This window comes from Natator depressus, chromosome 17, assembly GCF_965152275.1.
Source record: "Natator depressus isolate rNatDep1 chromosome 17, rNatDep2.hap1, whole genome shotgun sequence".
NCBI lineage: Eukaryota > Metazoa > Chordata > Testudines > Cheloniidae > Natator > Natator depressus.
Window position 1 is genome coordinate 12674035 of NC_134250.1, and position 22996 is coordinate 12697030.

Sequence of the window (22996 nt, forward strand, 5' to 3'; positions counted from 1 at the left end):
TATGCCATCTAAATAGCTTACATTGTAGATTGGTTTGTCTGTTTACTGTCTGCCCGTGGGCAAGGCTAAATATCTTAAGCCATTTGCTTTAAAAACCTGTCACAATTTTATTTTCCATCGCAGACACAGTCTAGTTATATAAGTGATAGACTGGAACCCGTATTACCCCAGGAAGTATGCAGAGATTTGAGTTCTCCTTACAGCTCTGACACCAGCTTCTTCTAGAGCCTTGGGTAAGTCACACAACCTCTCCACCTGTCTTCCCATTTGTAAAATGAGTATGAAACTAATTCACCCACCTCAGAGAGGTATTGAGAATTAGTTTATGCCTGTGACAGAACTCTGGTGGTTTGATAAATGAATTAGAAATACCTTAGCTAGAAAAGCACTTTAGAAGAATTATGTCATTTGATTACTCCACTGCTCTCTGCTTCAGTGATCTTTTTCCAAGGTCAAAAACAGTTCTGCTACTGAGACTCTGATGTGTTTAGAGTCAGAAGTTCAAATCCAAAATCTAGAACACACGAAAACCCAATGTTTCTTCCCCTCCACAAATATGGAAAAAACAGGTGCCTGACATAAGTAAACAAATATTTAAACAATAGCAGCATTACAATAAAAGCAGGATTTTTAAAGAACTCATTAACAAAGGAAGAATGCACATATTTTTATTTAACAGCAATTTAGTATGCAGTAGCTAAAAGATGTGTACATTTTATTTATTTACTTATTTATTTTTAGGAAAGAGACAAATGTGTACCTGGATATCAGAATTAGCACCTAATGTATGTAGAGAAAATAAAGACTCACTACAAGCATTGATAAGGTCTTGAACAGTCTAGGAGCAGAGTCTCATCAATGAACAGTAACTACTCAAAGTAATTTCTTATGATCAACTGACTCATTGTTGCATCTCTGCAGGGAAATGTGGGTAATTAGTTATCTTTAAAACACTAGGAATGCATAGTTCAAACCGTTAAACACAGCAATTTGGGAATTAAAAATAGGACAAGTCACAGTTTTGGTCTGAAATTATTGCAGTGCAAATTTCGAAGTATCAATATTTTTAAAGCAATGGAATACAATGAAGAGGTAGGTACCCTCCCCTTGATGGAAAAAATTTAAAGTTGCTTAAGAACAGCCCTTAGCCAAGCTAAGGAAAGTATCTCTGAAAAGCATTAAATATCACAGGTACACATAGAAGCCATGGCAGACTAAATTAACTGGAAGATATTTAAAATGATATATAAAATGTTTCACTGGAATATAAAAAAATCTGCAAATGGTTACATGTTTTGTGGAGTGAACTAGCGGGTTATTTTTCAAATGAAATACAGTACACAGTGATTTAAAGCTTTTGGGAAGTGAACTGTATTAACCTCGATGCTTAGCTTGTTCACTTTCAGTACTCAAAAATCACTAAAGCCCAGAATAGTGCAATTTTGTAAAAATAAATGTGCTCTTTCTTGCTAATAGCAAAGGGTCATGCTCTTAATAAAGTAGCCTCTAAAACAGGTTCATATGAAGCATGCCTGGATTGGGGGGGAGAAGGAGGAGAGACAGTGGTCAAGGCCCAACCCATCAGTGGGAAATGGCTAAACAATACAAACTCACTGTATTAGGAAAGGGAGTCAGTCACTGTTGGCTGAGCATTTGAGCCATTTCCCCCACAACTATCACCACGGGTTCCAAGTCTGTCATTTTCCTCTCCTTCCAAAACCTGCTTCAATGCTCTTTCTTCTTAGAAATAAGCAACACCAGCACCTACCTGCAACTCAACAGACCACCAGTATACTGACAAAAATGGAGGGAAATGTTAAGATGAAAAAATATTTCCATTTTCAGATCCCAAGAGTTATAATAAAGAATGCATTTAAAAGCTATGAATACTATGATAGAGTTCTGTCAAGCTTTCAAATCTGCAGTTCATTCTGTTGCATCATCCAGCTTGCTAAAATACATTAATGGTGTACTTCCTTATATACTGTGAAGTTAATATTGAACTAAATAAAAGGTGCTAAAAATGGACATTTTTATATATCATTTTGTACTAATACACAAGGTGCCATGCACAGTTGAAACATTACTTTTTTAAACCTATTTACAGTTCTACATATTTATTTTACACTATATCTTTCATCATTACAACTACAGAATAAATTCAGACCCTGGAACACTGGTACCTTTGAGTTTCTGCTAGAACTCCCAGCCTTGCATTATTCAAGAAGTACTGCTAATCTTTTTCTTCTTAAATTTAAATTAAACTCATTATTTAAAAACACATAAGTGCATGCCCAGAAGGAAGCTTTCAGGAAAAAGTTGTCAATGGACTAGTGTTGCTTAAAAATTACATTGGCTTTGTGTAGAAAATTTAAATTCAGTTCAAAAAACCAAAAAAGCCTAATAGAAACCTACTTTGACTAAAATAAATACAATTTATTACACTCTAAACAAAATAATTGTACCTTTAAAAATGTACTGATTTAAACTCATTTGATTTTTTTAGCCTCAAACTTATTCCCCTTTCCAAGCAGCAAATAGTAATAGGTGTGTAAGAACTCCTTTTGAAGTTAATACTTTCATGGTAAATTATCATCCAGCATAAACCTGAGGCTGCAATGGTGGGGGCAATTTATCATTCTCTACGTTTTCAGAGTCAATAGCTGCTAAGGGTTGATTTTTTGGTTTTATTTCCAATGGATATTTGTCAACAATATCTTGGACTTCCTTAGTAATTCCATCAGTCCAATCTATAAGGTCTTTCTCAAGCTTCTTGGCTTCACTGACAATTCTTTCCTGTCTCTCATTCAATTGAGATAGGAGGTCTAAGTTCTTATACATCTGTTTAACACCTAGGCACACATCTGATGACCAGTTTTCAGATTCTTGTTTCTTTGGAGACGTTTGGCCCGACATGTAGCGATCAAAATCCTCCTGGCTTAGATTTAAAGATTGAGCGTCCAGCTTTTCAATGAAGGCCACAGCACAGCACTACACACAGAACAGAGAGAGAGAGTGTCATTGCAGGGTACATGATGCAAGTCATAACCCAAAACAACAAGTGTTCTGCATTTTAATCGTGCTGTTATACAAACAATATGGTGGTTGGTTTAATGGTTCAACAGATCACCTGACAGCAAATTGCTGCTCTCCTGAAAAGCCTCTCAGCGTAGCCTGGTTAAAATAAGGCAGTTCACAAAAAATAAAAATAACTAACATTTTAAGAAACTGCAGAACACCATTCAGATCAGGTCATCTTGGCTATACAAAGCAATTGTGTGCTGACTGAATGAGGAAGCTCCATTGCAAACTATGGGGTCACTGCATTTTGAAAAAGAACAGTAAGTGAAAGAATGAAAAGACACAGTTGACAGCAGCACTCTATACTAGGTGCATTTGTTTTAGTTATGTACTGAGCATAATTTCATGCTACACTATCTAACCTGTTTCTGAAAAAGTAAATGGGAGGAATGCATCTCAGCTTGAAGCGTTCTCCTTCTGAAAGCATTATTTAGAACACACACTGAAGTATTTCATATTAAGAAAAAAATTTATTTTTCTTGTAGAATTGCTACATATGCAAATTCCAGGGTATCCAAATTCATAGTTTTGTTCAGCCAAACACACACACACACGCCCGCCCTGTTCTAGGGATACTTCCATAGGACTGTCCCACTCTATCAATGGCTGGATCCTGCAGGCCTTTCACATGATGAAATCCTGCCAACTCAAATGGCAACCGAGCATGCACAAGCGCTGCATAATCGAGCCTCAGCAGATTTTGAATAGCTAGTAGTCAAGTCAACCTTCTCAAAACTGTTACAAGTTAATGGCTCTTCATCTGTTATCTTCAATGCCTGAACCTTGAGGTTAACGTAAATCAAGTGGTAGCTGAACGTTCACTTTTCTTACATAATAAAAGCTTGCCCACGTCTGAACGGGCAAAACATTGGTCAGAATCAAGGGCTTGAACTGGTTAAAGAAGTGGCTAGGAAACCAAGGCATTGTTAGGTTCATCTAACTTAGAAGAGGGAAAGAAGAAGAAATGAAAAGTGGAAGGGAGTGCACTCCAGCCTGAACAGCAGTACACTGTTTCATAAGAATAGTTTCACATTATCTTGCGACTACATTTTCTGTTTCCTTCAGTATTAAGACATTGACCTTTGCTGGGAATGCCTTGATCAAACAGCAGATGATCGTATGGTATAGAGCGTCAACACTCTTCTTGAACTTACCAGATTGGTAAAATAGTAGCCATCCTCTCCAGTCATTAACCTGCTTGGATTACAGAAGCGGGTTATATACTGGATGTTGGACTGCAGACGGGGTGGGTTTCCCTTCAAAACAATATAGATAAGTGTTGGTAAGAAGTCATCAGCAGAAGCTGGTTCGTTTTTTGTGATTTTTATAGCGTTGAAGATATGTTTGCTGCATTGGGTGATGCATGCTAATTTATCACGAGGGACACGTTTTGAATCCATTTCGATAATATCTGTAAGATAAAAACCCTATAGAGTTAGATCTCCATTCATCAGAAGCCCACAAAAGTGAATCCATATGTAAAGGGTGACCCACTGGATTGCTATCAGATTGCACTATTTGTGTTTAATTTACTCTACTTGATACTGTATGAAAACTAAGTATTTATATGCCTCCCACTTCAACCTAGTTCCAGAGTAAACATTGTTGGATTTATTCTCACAACACTTCCATAAGGTAAGGAAATATTATTCTCATTTTATAGGTGGGAAACTAGCCCAACATCACTCTATTAGTCTGTGGCAGATCCAAAAACTGAACCCATTTCCCGAAAAGCAGAACTAAGTTTTGTTTGATCTCAATAGTTGACAAAGTAAACAGTACAAATATTAGGATTCACAGAAGAATGACAACAGCTATGCTCCAAGGCCCTGATTCAGTATGGTTGCTAAGCACCTCAATTTTACCAGTCTCAACCTTCTCAATGAGACTACTCTCATCCTTTAAGTTAAGCATGGGTTTAAGTGCTTTGCTGAATTGGGGCCTAAGTGAGGCATATCTACCCCTTAAGATACCAGTGAACAAATGTGAGTTACAGAAGCAAATTTGTCCAAAGCGTTTCTGCAGAGGAATGAATTTATGTATACAATATTCAGGATTGTAGCCACTTGTTTAAAGCAAAAAATATAGTCTCTATGAAAAAGCAGGTGTTTATACTTTTTACTTCTTCAGATAGTTAATTTGGAGAAGATAAGCTAGTTTATAGTTCACAAACCTGTAATTGCTTTCACAACCATATCGGAGACCTCTGGAATTTCTTCATTAACAGGAACACACAGCATTTGTGGAGTAACCCAGTGTAAAGCCCTATCAAGAGAAACAAATGAACACACACACCACCCCAGCAATGAAGTCGTCTGAGGTCAGCGGCAAAGGTTAACAGTATGCTAACAGCTTCTTTAATTAAGCTATCATATAAGGAGCCTTCTGTTTGACAAGGCAAGCACTTCAACCCACTGAGGAAACTAGATTACTACCCAGAAAAACATTTATATTATAATTAATATGCTACAAGTGAGTGCATGATTATTTCAAATAAAATAACCCAGTGTAGTCATTTCCATTACCTTAACAAAAAGCTACAAAAGAATTAATCCAAAACCTTGTCTTCAGTTAATAAATTAGTGCCACTCTTGCATGCAGATTTCAACATGCTAGTTTCGGCATGAATAGCAGACACCACTCATGCGATTTTGGACTTCTAGATTATTTCTCTTCAGAAATCCTTACCTGATTCTCTTTTGGACAACCAGATCCTTCTTCTCATCATCAGTTGTTTCAGGGCAGAACACATATTTATACAATCGAGTCATGATATATTTTTCAATCTGGTCCATTGCTTTCTCAACTTTTTCTGGGGAAACTGAAAGATACAAACCCATCCCCCAAACGTAGTAAATTAGATGGTTTATGGACCCATAGGGTTGTTTGTGAAGACTTAATGCCAGTGGGCCACAATAACCACTGAGTCAGCATAGGTATGAGTTATTCCCTTCTACTGCTCAAGTCAAATGTGAGTTAAACAATAGGTACCGATGTACTGAATCTAGTGCTTTTCAGAAGTAAAGAATAATACAACAGTAAGGAGCAAGTGTGGATGCTCTGAGATAACCATATGTCTAGGCATATGGAGGCAAGGCATGAAGCTGAAGATCAAACAGGTTCCTAGCTCCAAAGAGGTTTAATATCTAGGTTAAAAAAAATTACTTAAACCCCTGAACAGACATGGTCCTTGACACAGTTTACAATGTGGAGACATTTAATATACTTTGCTTTCAACTTTGGAGTTTCTGCCGTTCAGGAACCAAAAGGAAAGTGGGCTTGTTTCAAGGGTCAGAATAGTCATGCCTGTACAGTCAGACCTGTACTGACTGTAGACATGCTCGAGAGACATAGAAGTGGACTGAAGTATTACTCTGCACTATGAATTTTAATTTTGGTTCTGCTGCTATGCATTTTATAGTATGAAATATCTGAGCTAGAGGCCTCATGAATTTACTACGCACTTCCATGCACATGTAACTACACCTAGAGGCAAGAATGCTTAAAGTTTTCGAGAATAATCACAATAAGGTACGTGCCACTCAAAATACACTCCCTGGGATATTTCCCACTCCAAGAGTAGGGAATACACCAAATACTGGGTAAACAGACAGATTACATACAAATAATACAAGTTAAATTGCAGAACAGTTTAAAGAAAGATGAAAGCATAGGTATGAAAATTAGAAAATTAAAAAGGGACTGAATATACCAGTTTAAAAACAGCAACAATTAAGGGGGTTTTTTTGTTTTTGTTTTTAAGTTTTGGACCAACAAATGTTTTGTGAACTGAACTGTTACTTGGCAGGGTTTCTTTAAAATATTTAAATACCCTCTGACAATCAATTTAGATAGCAGAACTTTACAGAATCTTAAATACAGTGATGTTACTTGGAATAGCTCTAATTAGAATGTTTACTATTAAAAAGTAACAATGTCACATGGGGACAGAGAGAGAGAGAGAAAGAGAGAGCACGCACATGAGAGATTCGGGAGATGCAAGTGGCCCAAACATTATACTGTTTCAATGGTAAGGTGTGAGAGAAAGAAGAGTCTGATACCTTTCCAACGGGTCTGTAATTTCTCCGCTACATTTTGATAGAAGTCCTGGGCACATTCAGATTGTTCCTCAATACTTAATTCCTAGGACAGAACACTGATCTTAAGTGAAAAAAACCAGCACGGTGCCATGCAAATGGCATAGACGTAGTCATGTACCTATTTTTTCATGGAAAATATCTAACAGCAGCAAGAGTTGTACAGAACACAGGACAAATTATCTTCTCCATATTGTGATTTGAAGACCATATTTATTTGTTCTGCACAATACCACGAACATGAATGGGTGGAATGATGGAGCTGTATTTAAAGTATGGGGCTAGGCATTGCAACAGGCTTCCTGTGTGACCTGCAGAAAGTCACTTAATCTTTTCATGCTTCAATTTTCTCATTTGTAAAATGGAAACAGAGTTTGTTAACCTAAAAGAGAAGTTGTGACACTTACTTTGTTAGTATTTTTAAAGCAATTTGAAATGGAGGCACTACAAAAGTGCCAAGTCCTGTTACTACTGACAATGGCACTTTGGAACACTACAAGATTAATTTCTAGTGTTGGACCATGATTCAGCAAGCCACTTCTATTCAGCAAAGCATTTAAGCACTTGTTTAGCTTTAAGCATGTCCTCAAGTCGCATTAAAGTCAATGGAACTTAAGCATGCGCTTACACGTTTTGTGAGCACAGAAAGAGCAACAAGTGCTGTTAAGAAGGTAATAAGTATTACTTGGAGGGAAAACTTCATGACAGAACCATTTGCACAGGTAGTAATAGAGAAGCAGTCTTCCTCAGCTGCTGACCAATTCCTAGAGCTTCAGTGGTATTTGCACATGAACGTGCAAGCACACAGGCAAACTGGCAACAGAAAGCTGAGGGTGGCCTCAGTTTTCAAAGGAGCAAACGCAATGACTTATATTTTGGAATGACAAAAGGAATAATTTTAACATTTTAAAGTTCCATGAGCCCTAAAAGCATTTTACACGCAACTTACTTTAAATATAAAATAAAGAGACAGGTTCACAAATCTTCTGATTTTTCTATGACTTATAAATGAGAGAAAGGGAGGGGGACTGTAATGAAAATGGTGACAATCTAAAATTCCAGTTAATTTTCAGGTTGCCATTTGTATTGCTATAGTTGAAGCAGAAGAAAATAGTATTAACAGTAGATACTCAATATTTAAAGCCCTTCATTTTAAAAAACAAAACAATTACCAAAAAATTCCCAGGTTTTATAAAAGCTATTGTTTTCATCAATTTTCCCCAAATTTTGGAGTACACAAAAATACTGATTATCTTGAGAAAAATCCAATAATGCATTTATGTTAATAAATTAGTCCAATGTAATGGAATATATGCAAACACGTGCTTGTGTAAGTGTGTGTGCTGCTAATGTATAGTCCATGAAATAAACTACAGCATTAAACTGTGTTTACATTCAATACTCTTACTTTTCTCTGTTTGTTGCTTTTTCTGTCCTCCTGTCCCCCAATATTTACCCAGACAACTGTGAAGTTATTTTTTGCACCTTTTTTTAAAGGTTTCAAATTTTATAACAAACACCAATAAATTCTTGAGAAATTTCAAACAAAATGAAAACCAAAACTGAAGGGCCTTATGAACGCTGGATCATTTCAACCCTAGGTGGCACTATAGCCACATCAATACTTCAGTGGAGAACTCACGGTACAGCTTTTGCATAAAGGATTAAAAGCTTTTGTTTCTGCCTAAGTCACTCGTTTTTAATGTGTCACTTATATAATGCATGTGATATACCAACCCTTTTGTGATGCATTGCTTCCAAAAACATTTTGCACTGCTTATAAATGTCTTGACCAGATTTTTGATAGGTCTTGAGAAACTCTATAAACTCCTTGGATGCTCGATCTGTCTCAATGCTGACCTGCCTGTTTATTGAAGGGCTAGGAGCCTTAGCTTCATGAATCTCTGCTGGGAAAATTAGAAACAATTAGAGATTAATTGTACTAATCAATTAATGTATCAGATTAAAAAAATTATAGCAAGACAAACCTAATTTAAACTTCTATACATAAAGATGAATTTTTCTCTTCTGAAGAAAACAGGATTAAATAGTGACATGTTGAACCATCACTAAATACAACTATATGAAACTGCTTATTAAGCTAACAGTCACAAATATTTAAAACCAGATTCTCATTTACATTAATGACCCTTTACATTAATTTTGACAGTATAAAGGAGACACAGTGGGTGCAAGTTACAGTTACATGCTCACTTGAAAATCCCCTTATATTGCCAGAGCAGTGTTAGTGTAAATGAGAATCTGGCTTTAATGTTTGAATCAGAGCAAAAACACCAAATATGGTCCAGTTTTCTACATGGAACTCAACAACAGACAGGAAAAACCCTACCCTTTGTTTAGTGGGATTTGTTTCAGTTGTGTATGCAAGTTTACAAAGCTGGAAATGTATACATTAACGTGGGGCTTCCAAACATTTCTCTTCTGGAAACATGTACTTCAGAAATTATTGGTTGCACTTTACAAGACAGTCATACAAACTTGATAGGATCTTCTCTACCCAAGTTTAGCACACCCACCTCTCAGTTTGCCAGCCAATACTGTCAAAATGAATGATTGAATGTAAGATGATGTAAATGAACATGATGAAAAGCAAGAAGCAAAGAGAGAAAAAACATGAAAATATTCTTAATAAGCAGATTTTCAGTGCAAACAAACCCATTTATAACATGCAGAACAAGAGAATGCACTGTGTCAGTAAGCCATACATGCAGGACTTTAAATAAGAGGAAAATAATTTGTCCATTAAGTTCATGTATTTCATTTGGTTTCTTATTCAATATGACTTTTTATAGGCTCAACACTATCTCAGATTCATCTCTCATTTTTAACTTCACATATTTCAATGGAGTTGTACACCAGTGATGAATTTGGACAGCAATGTTTAAGAGAGAGACTCTTCAAGGGCTTCTCACTTAGCAATATAGTCTTCTCTTAATAGAAATCAGTATAGACCAGGGGGTGGCCAACCTGAGCCTGAGGAGCCAGAATTTACCAACGTACATTGCCAAAGAGCCTCAGTAATACGTCAGCAGGCCCCCATCAGCTCCCCCCTCCAGCCCCCAGTGCCTCCCTTCCGCCGGCAGCCCCAACGATCAGGCACCTCCTACTCCTCCCCATGCCTCTTGCCTGCCACACTGCTGTTTTGCGTGAGCTGCAGGCTGGGGGGGGGGGGGGGGGGGGGGGGAGGGAGGGTATGGCAGGCTCAGGGGAAGGGGCAGGGGCCTTGGGGAAAGGGGTGGAGTGGGGCAGGGCCTGGGGTTGAGCAGTGAGTGTCCCCCCAGCATATTGGAAAGTTAGCATCTATAGCTCCAGCCCTGGAGTCAGCACCTATGCAAGGAACCACATATTAACCTCTGAAGAGACGCATGCAGGTCCAGAGCCACAGGTTGGCTACCCCTGGTATGGACACTATTAGCAATAATGCAGTTACAGTAACTCCTCACTTAACGTCATCCCAGTTAACGTTGTTACATCACTGATCAATTAGGGAACATGCTTATTTAAAGTTGCATAATGCTCCCTTATAATGCTGTTTGGCAGCAGCCCGCTTTCTCCCTGCTTGCAGGAAGAGCAGCCCATTGGAACTGGCGGTGGGGGCTTGGAACCAGGGTGGGCCGGCAGCCGCCCCATCAGCTCCCCTAACTTCCCTGTGCAGCAGCCGCCCAGCAGGCTATCAATTGCCAGGCAGTTCAGCTGTCCCTCCCTCCACTGCCTTGGAGCTGCTCCCCCCCTCTGCCTTGGAGCAGCTCCCCAAGCCTCCTGCTTACTGTGCAGGGGGTGGGGAGAGAGGGGTGCTAATGTCAGGATGTCCCATCCCCCCACTCCTTTACCCCATCTCCACAGAATGGGGGAGGGGGAGAAGAGGGACGACACCAGAGGGCTCAGGATGGAGGGAGCAGCTGCTGTCTCAACTTTTTGATCTACTTAAAAAGCCAGTGTACTTGTGGGGTCAGCGTACTTCATGGGGCAATGCGTCTCTCTCTCTCACACACATGCTGTCTCTCCTCCTTCCATTCCTGCTGCCTTACAGAGTGAGGCTACATTAACAATGTGTTAACTCTTGAGGGCTCAGCCGAGTGCTAGATCATCATTTAGCAGTAAGGCATTCCCTGGGAAATATCCCACCCTCTGACTTCACCACCTCAGCCAAGCTTCACTATCATCATTGCTGTGCACAGTATTAAATTGTTTGTTTAAAGCTTATACTGTGTATATGTAAAATTTCCATGGACCCTAACCCACCCCCCATTTACATTAATTCTTGTGGGGAAATTTGCTTAACATCGTTTTGCTTAAAGTAGCATTTTTCAGGAACATAACTACAACATTAAGCAAGGGGTTACTGTACCGGTATGTGTTAAAATTTTACTCCTTATAAGCCATATAAATAGAAGTATTTGAATTCTATCAGTTAAGATCAATATTGCTAAAGCAAACCCATTCATTTCTATTTATACCCAAAGGTTGTTCTTTAAGTATAAAAAGGAATTTTAAAAAATTCTGAAGATTCAAAGCAGTATTCACGATTGAGTCTACATTGTAATCTGAATACTACTTAAATCAATCTAGTAGACTACCATAACAGAGTAAATAATTTACTAAATTTAGTATGACATAACTAGTTGGTTACAAATATGCACTTTATAAGATACAATTAAAAAGAAAAAAGCACTAATTTTGAAAAAGTATTCGCTCTAAATTATATCAAATAATCTTATGATGTATTTTAATTCACCATTAAATCAATGTGGAGTATTAGCTAATTGGCTTCCTTCAATATTCAAATTTATCAGCATGAAGTTTTATCATCCATCTATTCTTATGACATTTGGCTGATTAGATATCCATAAAAATGGCACCCTCATTCTGCTATTTCTAGTTTTTGTTTAAGGACTACAAAAGCTCGGTTTAGAAAGCTTCATCTGAGACACTTTTAGCTTAGTAAAGGTAAAATATTAATAGCCTCCATCTAGATACAGTTACTACAGACATGGCTACAAAATTTGAGCGCTGTTTTCATTTGCTCTCTAGTTTAAAATAACTTCACTCTTTAATAGTTACAGCACCCAAATTTGTAATGATTTAATATGAATCAGGGAGGTTGCAATTTTATTTGCTACTACTCTCTACACAGAAATTTTGGCTTAAGACATGTGAAGCAGCATACTGTGTATTGCTCACTACATTCTGTAAGATATGTAATTTCAGTTATACACTTTACTGCCCTTATTCCATAGTAAATGAGCATGCATATTTACTGATAATTTAATCACAGAAAAGGAATAAAGCCCATTTGAGCAGGTTAGGAAGAGCCTGCAAGAGGAGATATATCAACACAATACAAAAAACAGAAGTGTGGGGATTTAAGGATAATTTTTACAAGGAGGATAATCATCATCTACATGAATATCTCCTTTTTCTTTCATTTCTATGTGGCAATTGGGTGCCACAGCAGAACATTAGCATTCCAGCTGCTTCACACTATGGTTGTGCCATTACTTGGACTAAAGTCAATGAATAAGAATATGAAAAAAAAGTATTTTCTAGTACTTCCCCCCCAAAAAATTCCCTTAACATGTGTATATACCCGATATATTCTGTAAAATAAAGACACTTTGCAATTTAGAATTTCTTTAGAGACCAGAACATCAGAATGCCAAACAACATGCTATAGCTAAGATTTTGGACAAGATCCTAAAGCAGTTACTTTGTCAATTTTGCTATTATTCAACTCAGATTATAAAAATGTCGCTTCTCTCATAACATAAAATTGCTTTCCCCTGATTTATGTAACTATGTCCTGAAGACACATTTTGAGAATGTACTGGGTATAATTCAAGCAAATTTACACAAACTAAAGTCCCATTTCTAGCATAGTTTTTTTTAGTGCAGCATTTTAGAGGCTTTTTATTAAAACTAAAGATGAAGCAGCACGGATTCATTCACTATTTTTAAAAAGTGGAAATTTGTCTTCTTTCATAGTTTGATTCCTGAAGTATTGTGCAAGGAAACAAATCTCTTCTAAGAAATTTGAGTTTCATTTTTTTCCCCTAACGGCAACTTGTTGGTTCAAAGTTCATATATCATAAACTAGCTTTAGAATGTACATAATGATTTCAAGCATTCCCTTTCTTGTCATCATCATATTCAATGGCCTAAGTTATAGCTGGCACAACCCTAGTTTGGATTTTGCAAAGCCCAACTAAATAAACTTACTAGAACAAGCAGACAGCTCTCCAAGCTGTGCTGTGTTACCTTCAGTAGGGGAAGCCAGCTCCCAGGAGGGAGTAAAAATCTCCTTCAAGTCCCTGAGAATGTTATCAGCATTTCGCTCCCTCCCAAGCTGTCCTTGCTTAAGGTTTCTCTCTTGAGCCACTGGAATAAATGCAAAAGCAAGCAAGACACCAACAGCAAGAGTGTCAAGTGGTAAGGAGAATAGGACCCCCCCCCCAAAAAAGGGGGGGGAGAACATGGGAATGAGAAGAATGAATGTTACTATTCTGGATCAGGGACAAGGAGTTAAGACATCAGTGATTTGAGATGCTTTTGTGTTTAACCAGGTGGCATTCATGCACTGAGAGGCAGACACTCCAAAATGAAGGCAAAGTATATTTAATTTCTTATCGCAAGGAAATATGCAGTGTGTCTACAAAACCGGAGACCCAGCAATGTCACCTTTCCTTTATAGGAAAATATACTCCATGCTTTTTGGAGTTCCTCCTCAAGAGTCAAGTTCTCTATCAGCCATTTACTACCCAAGCCAAAGTGCATAATCACATAATTAGTTTCTTTTTTTAAGTTATTGCTATGCAAAGACAATGATGCAATTTTTCTTCTTCTCTTTCAACAGACTCTACAATGGATAACAAATATTTAGTGAAGAACAAACTTAGTATTCCTCCTGAAACTCCCTTTTTTGTTTTTTTTAAACTATGTTTATTCATGTTATTTTCCTTGAGGGTACACGGGTTACACAATCTTGGTTTTCCTTACAAAATTATCTGAAGTCTTCAGAACACGTGCCGCTTACTGCTTCAAAAGTGCATTTCCACAACATTTAGACATCTGTTTATTGAATATTACTAAAACTCAGGGCCCTATAATTTATTATTATTCATAGAGTATTCCCCTACAATTCCTAAACCATACAGTCATCACACTGAAAATGTGGCTGATCCTTGGTTCCAACAAAAACCCATCTCTCAGAAGCCACAGCTATTGGAAATAGCTTCCACCCAGCTATTTCCAATAAAGTTGTGATAGAACTTCCAGCTGGAAGCATTTTTGAAGAATAAGGTTCCTGTAAGCTTTCTCCCTTAACATGAGTTGAAGTCATCCCACTTTCAACATTATTTCTAAACAGTATATTGTCCACTAATTTAAAAACTCATGTTTCTGAAAAAAAAACAACCATATATATAGTCAAAATGATACCCATGTCCATATGCATCTTTATTGAAAAGATTTTGAGGAGAGCTTGCCAGAAACCATTGTTACTCCAGCCATTTCAAACATATGCTTTATTCAGTCCCTGCATTTAGCCTATTTTGTAAAGTTTAGTTTTAAATTGAATTTTCTATTAGTCTGGCTGTTGTGAACATTAAGCACATACTGCTAACATAAAGGTCATTTTGTTAAATGATTTGAAAGTCACTTTTAATAAGGTTAATTCTTAAAATGAATGTTTGGGTGAAGAGGCTGTTGTCCTGTGTAAGAAGGAATTTATTACACTGGTTTACCAATATGTACATTTGCTTGCCGACATTCGTCAAGGTGCTTGCTTTAAAGTTTATCATAGCTGTTCCCTGCAAGTGCTGATCATGGTTTGCTTTTGCTCTGATAAAGTAAATCACTTTGCTAGACGTGTACCATGGTATCATCTATGGTTACCTTTTATGACTCCTGGCAGTTAACTAGTAACTTTATTTACATCATTACAACATTAGGGCTTCTGGGTTTTTTTAAGGTTTGTTTCATTTTTTGGGATTTTTAGCAATTTTTGACTTTTATGTACATGTACAAAAATCAGGGTTTTTCAGAGCTCTCTTGCATATACTGTAATGAGTAATAAGAAAAGGAGGACTTGTGGCACCTTAGAGACTAACAAATTTATTTGAGCATAAGCTTTTGTGAGCTACAGCTCACTATGCTCAAATAAATTTGTTAGTCTCTAAGGTGCCACAAGTCCTCCTTTTCTTTTTGCGGATACAGACTAACATGGCTGCTACTCTGAAACCTGTAATGAGTAATGTAAATCATATGCATTACTCATTACAGTGTATACTACTGTAATGTTTCCCAATGTGTTTTAACGTAGTTACGTTTCCAGCTGAGATATCTTAAGGTGCAGTAGGGAATCTTTATTGTGCACCAACAGCATCTACATGGTTAGTGCATTTTAGAAATCACACTCCTGTACTCCGCATTACTGCTCTGTGTAGACAAGGCCTTAGATAAAAATATCTTTTTTTTTTTGGTATCAGGAGTGTTTTATTCATGTTTATCAATTGAAACTGAAAATCAGAAGCCCTAATTAATACTTATAGGACTTCAGATGCTGCTTCGTACAGTTTGTTACATAAAACATACGTAAAGAAGCCTCAGTTACATTTTATAGGATTATTCATAGTGATTTTAACTGACAAAGCAACCCAGAAAGAACACTAAGTTTCCTTATACTCAATATAAAAAACACAAGAAGTTTAGCTGCAAACTTCCTTAGCACAGCTTTGTAGTTATAGGATCTTTTACAAACAGTGATACCAGGAGAAAATTCCATTTGCTTTGTTTCAGGGATATATTAATGCAAGAAGTGGTGAAGGGAACAAAGATCTTCTGAACAGTTCCTAATGTCAGCACGCTGGCCTTTATTGGGAATTGTCATAAGAATGGGTTATATAAAAAGTCTGGACAGATGAAGACACTTACGACTTGGCTGGCCTCAGCTTTGTTTGAATGAGTGTAGCGTTGCTCTAATTTGTTAAGTGAACTTGCTTACAGCTGCTGCTGTACAGGACAAAAGGAATATTTTGAGCACAGGATGGGCTTAAATTGGAAGACAACAGATAAACAAAATGTGCTGCCAAGAGGCAATTAGAGAAAAAGTCCCTAATATCAGATAAAGTGACCTGGTCAAAGTATGCATGGTCAGTGGTAATAACCCAATTAGAAAAGAGAAACAACATGAAAATAGCACAGGTAGCAAAAGTCCTGCAAACTGAAGCTTACACATGCCTAATGTATGAATTGCATAAGATATATAATATTGATGATACTTAATGGTGAGTGGGAAAAGAACTAATGAATATGTAATTGGATGTGTGCAAGTGTCTTAAAACGTGAGGGGACAGTTGGAGCTTCATTGGGGAAACCTACCATGAGTGACTTATACCCCAGGAGAAGGTAACTGGCCATTATCTTTTTCTGTATGTCTGTTGTATCTTGCTGTAATAGTGTAATTATTATTGCAAAAAAAGCTTTTGATTCAAATAAAGGTTTGAATTAATAAACTTAAGTGCCTTGGACGCAAGCGTGTGGCACCCTCACCCAGCGCCTTTAGGAAGACAGGTAACTCATTTTCTGTTAACTAGTCTAAGCTTCAGTTTGGACACCCAACTTGGCCAAATTACATGGAGTATATTGCAAAGAGAACTACTGCTCATTTAGACCAGTGGTTTTCAACCTGTGATTTCCAAAGGGGTCTACACCTCCATCCAAAATCTGTTAGGGGTCCACAAATGAAAAAAAGTTGAAAACCACTAATTTAGACTAATCCAAGACCAACAAAACTTGTTTTAAATTGAGTTAATCACAGACATGCACTGTCTACAGACCCTATAATTTCAAGTCCCTTTCACAACTTTTTTTAGTGGCAAATAGCTTGGGAAGACTTAAAACTATTCACACAGATAACTCTTGTCAATAGTGTAAAGTGATCCAGGAGTTCCATCAATACAGAGTCAGCCGTCACATCTGATGGTATTATTTCCCCTGTATGCTGATCAGAGGATCTACTAACAACTCAGTGGGAATTAAGGTTTTAGAGGCTTTATTTGGGCATATAGTTTGTAAAACAGCATGGGAGTTCTGGAAAACAGTGGAGTAGATTCAAAACAGTAGTTTTATCAGTATTGTTTCTAACAGCGGCGATGACTCTGACCTTGTAACTATACAAGTATAGGATGGAGGTCCACATACAACGTAGTTATTGGCTTATATTTGGTAAACCATTATACACAGCCTTCTAAAAATCCATAAAGGGATATATTATATAGTAATGGTTAAAGAAATATAAGAATTACCCTTCTTAGCTCCTGTCCTGGAAGACGCACTGAAGAATTTCTTGACGGTTGTCACCTTGCGTGTCTTTTCATTGGTTTTCTTTTCCTCAAACTTGGAAAAGGTGAGCGACTGTGCCCCTTGCGTACTCTGACTACTAGCATAGGCTTCTTCCTCCTCACGCTGAAGTCTAAAATTAAAAGAATTTGGGACTGTGTAGCTAGTTAGCGCCAACAAAAAATTAATAAGCACTGTCAAATCCACTATCCTTTCTGCCCCCCAGGCCTGTTCCCAGACTCTTTTCTCCTCCCTCACCCCTCTATCAACTCTTCTTCCAAGCATCACTTCCTTGTCATTATATAAATCTCTCCTTTCCTCATGGTCAACACAGTAAAAACATTTGTCCTTTCACCTTAATTGTAGCTCTTCAAGGCAGGGATTGTATTTACTATTTTAAACATCATAATCATAAAGAGCTTATCTGCTGCTTCAACATCCCCAGTGAAAAGTTATCACTTATTAAAAGGATTTCTTACAGGCCCAACACCATGGTACTTGGACAGTTACAAAAATACCACCACCCTTATTACCTGCCCCCTGTATTCCTTCCTGAAGAGGTTATAAATTTGTTTTCGTCTATGTCAATCTTGGTGACAGGCAGCGAACCGTGGCCACCGGGAGCTGCGGGTGGCCATGCATGTGGTCAGTCGATGTAAACAAACTGTCTCACGGCCCACCAGCGGATTACCCTGATGGGCCGCAGGTTGCCCACCACTGAGTTAGGGTAGGTCTACATGAGGTTTTTCTGAGGTTTTTTTAGAACTTGATTAATTGATTGTCAGTTAACTTGAGTTAGCTAACAAGTGTCTACATTCTAGCCTGGACATTCCAAAAAAGTTTGAGATTTATTCCAGATTGAATTCTAGGATATGCCACAAATGTTCAATTCCTGGAACCAATGTTTGTGGCGTAGCAAATGCAAGTTAACTGGCAATCAACTGAAGTTTAAAAAAAAAACTTTAGTGTAGACAAACCCTTAATGACAGATGTGGCCACATTCTCCACTAGCTGAAACATGCAAGCAACCTTCAAGGGTAAACTTAAGCATTATAGTACTGCAGCCTGCAGGTAATGGAGGCATGGATAATTGTGGTGCAATATGCATTGGAAATCACAGCTGGACATTTCCAGGCCAGCTGAAGATAACAGAAGTTACTAAAATGCCATTTATTGAATGGGCATAAAGCAAAAACATCTTCTCACCCATGATGTAAAAAACAAATCTTTGCTGCTAGGATTGACTACACATGAAATTTGATCTGGAATAAGGTAGGATGTGCATTTTAAACAGATTAACTATTTCTGATTATCTCCACGTGTGGATGCTCTTATTCTGGAATAAGAGTGTCTACATGTGGAGTTAAACAGAAATAGCTAATCAGGAATAGCTGCCTGGGGACTCAAGCCTATATTAAAGAAACAAGATGTACTTTTGCCAATTTTGCTTATAAAGTAACGAAAGTACTTAAAACTGAAACTTCATATTAATTATTGGCTAAACCCAAGATGCTGATGATCATGTTTCACAGTAGAGGAACTATAAATTTCAGGTAATGCTGAAAATGGTGGCATTTTTAATCCTTGCTACTGCCAGGACAAAAATATTAGCTGAGAAGTATAATCAACTATAATTTATGTAATCAGCATCTAAGAAAAAAAAGACTGAAATAAAAGGAGTTTGTACACTGCCAAGTATTAGTCATTGAATTCCAGACTTTATCATGTAGATTATGCAGGATATTTATTGGGGTTTTGTTTTGTTGTCCTTAGCCACCACATAGCAATGCTCTTTTGAAGTGTTTTTTTGCAAAAATGTCACAAATGACAAATTTCTTCCTTGGGATCAGAAATTTGATTCTGTCTCCTCCTGCAAAGCCCATAGCTGGCAACTGAAGGCAAGAAGGGTAAAAAGAACTATAAATAAAAGATGGCCATACTGTTTGGCAAAGCCATCTGAATGCAAGGGATGAAGGAATAAAGAGGCATCTTTACCGCTCTGCCAGCTCCCAGTCATCCTGAATCTGCTTCTGCCTTGCCTTATGGTACTCTTCTCTCCAGCACTTGGAGCAGAAGCCCTGCCAAGCAGGGTTTCCATAGTAACCACATCCTTTCTTGCACAGTAGTTCTGACTGATCAACGTGAATTCCTCTGCGTTCAGACTTTAGGCTCATTTCTTCCTGTTTAAAGAACTGAAGAGAAACTTGTTGACAGACGGTTAAAGAAATCCAATGAAAATACTTTGATAAAGAAATGTAAATATTTTGAAGAGTCCATTTGTCTTATAGAGAGAAGCTATTCTCTCTCGAATTATTCAATAATTCAAGTAGTAAAAACACAAAGGCTAGAGGAGCCAGGGCAATTTTCACTAGTTAGAACACCCACATCTGATGGTTATACAATCATACAGTACCAAAACAGTCACAGGATGAATGTAAATGTGTACAGCTTTTGTCAATGTAAAGTGCTATGTACAGGTCAACTATTAATACAGGAGGTCTGATTCTTCACTGTCTTGCACCTTGTGTAGTCACACAACTCTGAAAAAAATGTAAAAGGCTACCAAAGCAGAACACTCCACTCTCACCAGGGTAGTGTGGGGGTACGAGTGATTACACAACGTGCCAGGCAGTAGAATGTCAAACATAGTAAAATACATGGCTCCTTAATGAACAGATACAGGATGTATTTGTATTTACTAGATTTGTATTTAGGATGTAACCGTCTCTGAAGAAGTCAAACTAATGAGTAGGACCCTACCAAATTCACAGCCATGAAAAACGCATCACGGACCATGAAATCTGGTCTCCCCACATGAAATCTGGTCTTTTGTGTGCTTTTACCCTATACTGTACAGATTTCATGGGGAGACCAGCATTTCTCAGATTGGGGGCCCTGAACCAAAAGAGAGTTGGGGGGGGGAAGAGGGGCTTTGGTATTACCACCCTTACGTCTGCACTGCTGCCTTCAGAGCTGGGTGGCTGCTAATTGAGGGCCCAGCTCTGCAGGAAGCAACACAGAAGTAAGGGTGGCAATACGATACCATGCCATCCTTAGTTCTGCCGTGCTGCTGGCGGTGGCTCTGCCTTCAGAGCTGGGCTCCTGACCAGCAGCCATTGCTCTCCAGATTCCCAGCTCTGAAGGCAGTGTCACCGCCAGCAGCAGCAGAGAAGTAAGGGTAGCAGTACCGCAACCTCCCCTACAATAACCTTGCAAACCCCCCTGCTTCTTTATGGGTCAGGACCCCTACAATTACAACACAGTGAAGTTTCAGATTTAAATAGCTGAAATCATGAAATTATAGGATTTTAAAAATTGTAGACTGCGAAACTGACCAAAATGGACCCTGAATTTGGTAAGGCCACAGTAATAAGACATGACAGATCCAATATTGCCAGCCATTTTAGCATGGAGGCAAGTAAGGCAATATTTCTGTTGAACAGATTTACAACCATCTAACACTGATCCAAGAATTTAATAAGCAACCAGATCCCTAGTTTCCTGATCATTTTTCTCATTTTTATCTTCAATGAGTCTATACAACTGAGTAAGAATCAGTATTTGCACCAATGTCTCCTAGTATTAGAGAGTCAGGTATTCATTATCTAGCAGTAGGTCTCAACTTTCAGAATTTTAAACTATTTGATGCAGTACCGAACAAGACAAATGAAACTACATTTACTGACCTAAGCCTCTGAATTGTTTGAAAATAATTAAATTTGACTCAAATACACAGATTGGAAATAAATTGTGTAAATGTCTTTACTCTTTTAGGACAGCTTGTCCCATGGACAGTTTCACAGTGATGGAGCAGTTAACTGCCAGATAGCTTCATTCTAACTTCAACTGCTTGGCTCCATTTATGACAAAACAAACAAATTCACTTATGACTCTAAACATAAGCAACTCAGCATTAAAGCACTATGCATATATTAATGTTAAAGCTTGGATTTGAACATCCTCCTACATACACACAGCCCCACCCTAAAATATGTTTGACTATTGCAAGGGAACATGAAAAAGGAACTGGACCACACACAGATGATACGGACTAGACTGAGTTAAATGCAAAAATGAAACTAGCATAGTGAAAAATATTTTTTCTTTAAAAATGCTTTTAGTTTAAGGTGTTAAGGTGCTTTGTTTTGTTTTCTTGAAGTGATTTTTAATTCAATAGTAGCCCTTAACTGGAAAGGATTCTTCAGGGGAAAAGAACATGACCAAAGATCTTTCCATTTCCTCTGAAATTCACACATACAAGGGTTGTGGATAATAAAACATGTTTTAAGCTTGTTTGATTTTGCTCAATCAGCAACTAAAGTATCTAGAGAAACAGAGTATTATTTCACTTCGGAAGAAATAAGAAACCAATTTATTCCCCCACATTACCATCCATGAACACAGTTTTCTAGTACGGAAAGTGACACACATTTTGTACCAGGTTAAACTGTATATAATAGACTATTTTTTTAAAAACTATGACAATGTTCGACATTTCCCAATGACTTAGGTAAGAGATTTTAAGAGACCTGATGCAGAAGAGAAACCAAACTACTTCAGCCCCACCGATCAACACCTCCCCCTCCCTCCCTGCACCTCCCAATCAGCTGTTTCTGGCATGCAATGGGGGTGGTTGGGGGGGAGTGAGGGCACTGCAGGCTCCGAAGAGGGGGCAGGAAGGGGTGGAGTGGGGGCAGGGCCTGTGGCAGAGCCAGGGTTTGAGCAGTGAGCAACCCCGTCACACTGGAAAGGTGGCACCTGTAGCTTCAGCCCCGGAGTTGGTGCCTATACAAGGAGCCGCATATTAACTTCTGAAGAGCCACAGGCTTTTCACAGGACATCAGCAACAGATTTATTTGAAAGTGACAATGTACACTTCAATTGCTTCCATCAATGCTGAGCTGACGGTCAATGGAAGGATCAGCTTGAAGAAAAATATGCCAATTTTGTAAGTTATTGGGAGCTTTAAGGAAGAGATTTTACACAGAATATTCTAACATGAATTCTATATCCATTCTATAAGACTGCCTTAACCATTATAGGAAATAAGCCATATATTTTTCAACTGTCATCTCAAATTATTACCTCCCCAACACACACACACACAATCACCTACATTCCATACTGTAACAAGAATAATATTTCAGTATTGTCCGTTGACTACATCTAGATATTTAAATTTCTTTGGCTAAAAAGAGCAGGATGGTGCTTGAGAGACACAATGAAGGAGGAATTTGGGGAAATAAGGGACGCAAATTGAAGGTGCCCACAGACACAAAACCCTCAAACCACTTATGAGCTTGCACCATTTCTTGCTTTATGAAAGGGCTTGCCTTTATATCCAAGTGGTGCAGACCCTACCACAGCTTTCTGCAACTCTAAGTTCAGAGATACAGACAAATCTGGCTCCCTATATCGAAACAGACCTTTAACTGCTTTAAAAAGAAAAGAGAAAAGCCAGA

At 38.0% G+C, this 22996-nt stretch overlaps 1 protein-coding gene across 5 annotated transcripts in view; it reads right to left on the reverse strand.

Annotated features, from left to right (window-relative positions):
• Window positions 1-709: 709 nt before the first annotated feature.
• The window catches only part of RABGEF1 (RAB guanine nucleotide exchange factor 1), a 33416-nt gene continuing 11129 nt past the window's right edge, over window positions 710-22996 (reverse strand). For 2 of the 5 annotated variants that reach the window (XM_074974868.1, XM_074974869.1), the window contains 9 exons: window positions 19530-19726; window positions 17501-17667; window positions 13416-13574; window positions 8916-9085; window positions 7143-7224; window positions 5770-5902; window positions 5255-5346; window positions 4236-4492; window positions 710-2991 (listed from right to left, as the gene is read on the reverse strand). In XM_074974868.1, the coding sequence (XP_074830969.1) occupies window positions 2593-2991; window positions 4236-4492; window positions 5255-5346; window positions 5770-5902; window positions 7143-7224; window positions 8916-9085; window positions 13416-13574; window positions 17501-17667; window positions 19530-19708 (1638 nt within the window). In that variant the 5' untranslated portion in view covers window positions 19709-19726 and the 3' untranslated portion in view covers window positions 710-2592. The remainder of the gene's footprint in view (window positions 2992-4235; window positions 4493-5254; window positions 5347-5769; window positions 5903-7142; window positions 7225-8915; window positions 9086-13415; window positions 13575-17500; window positions 17668-19529; window positions 19727-22996) is intronic. The other 3 variants (XM_074974871.1, XM_074974870.1, XM_074974872.1) reach the window with 3 other exon arrangements.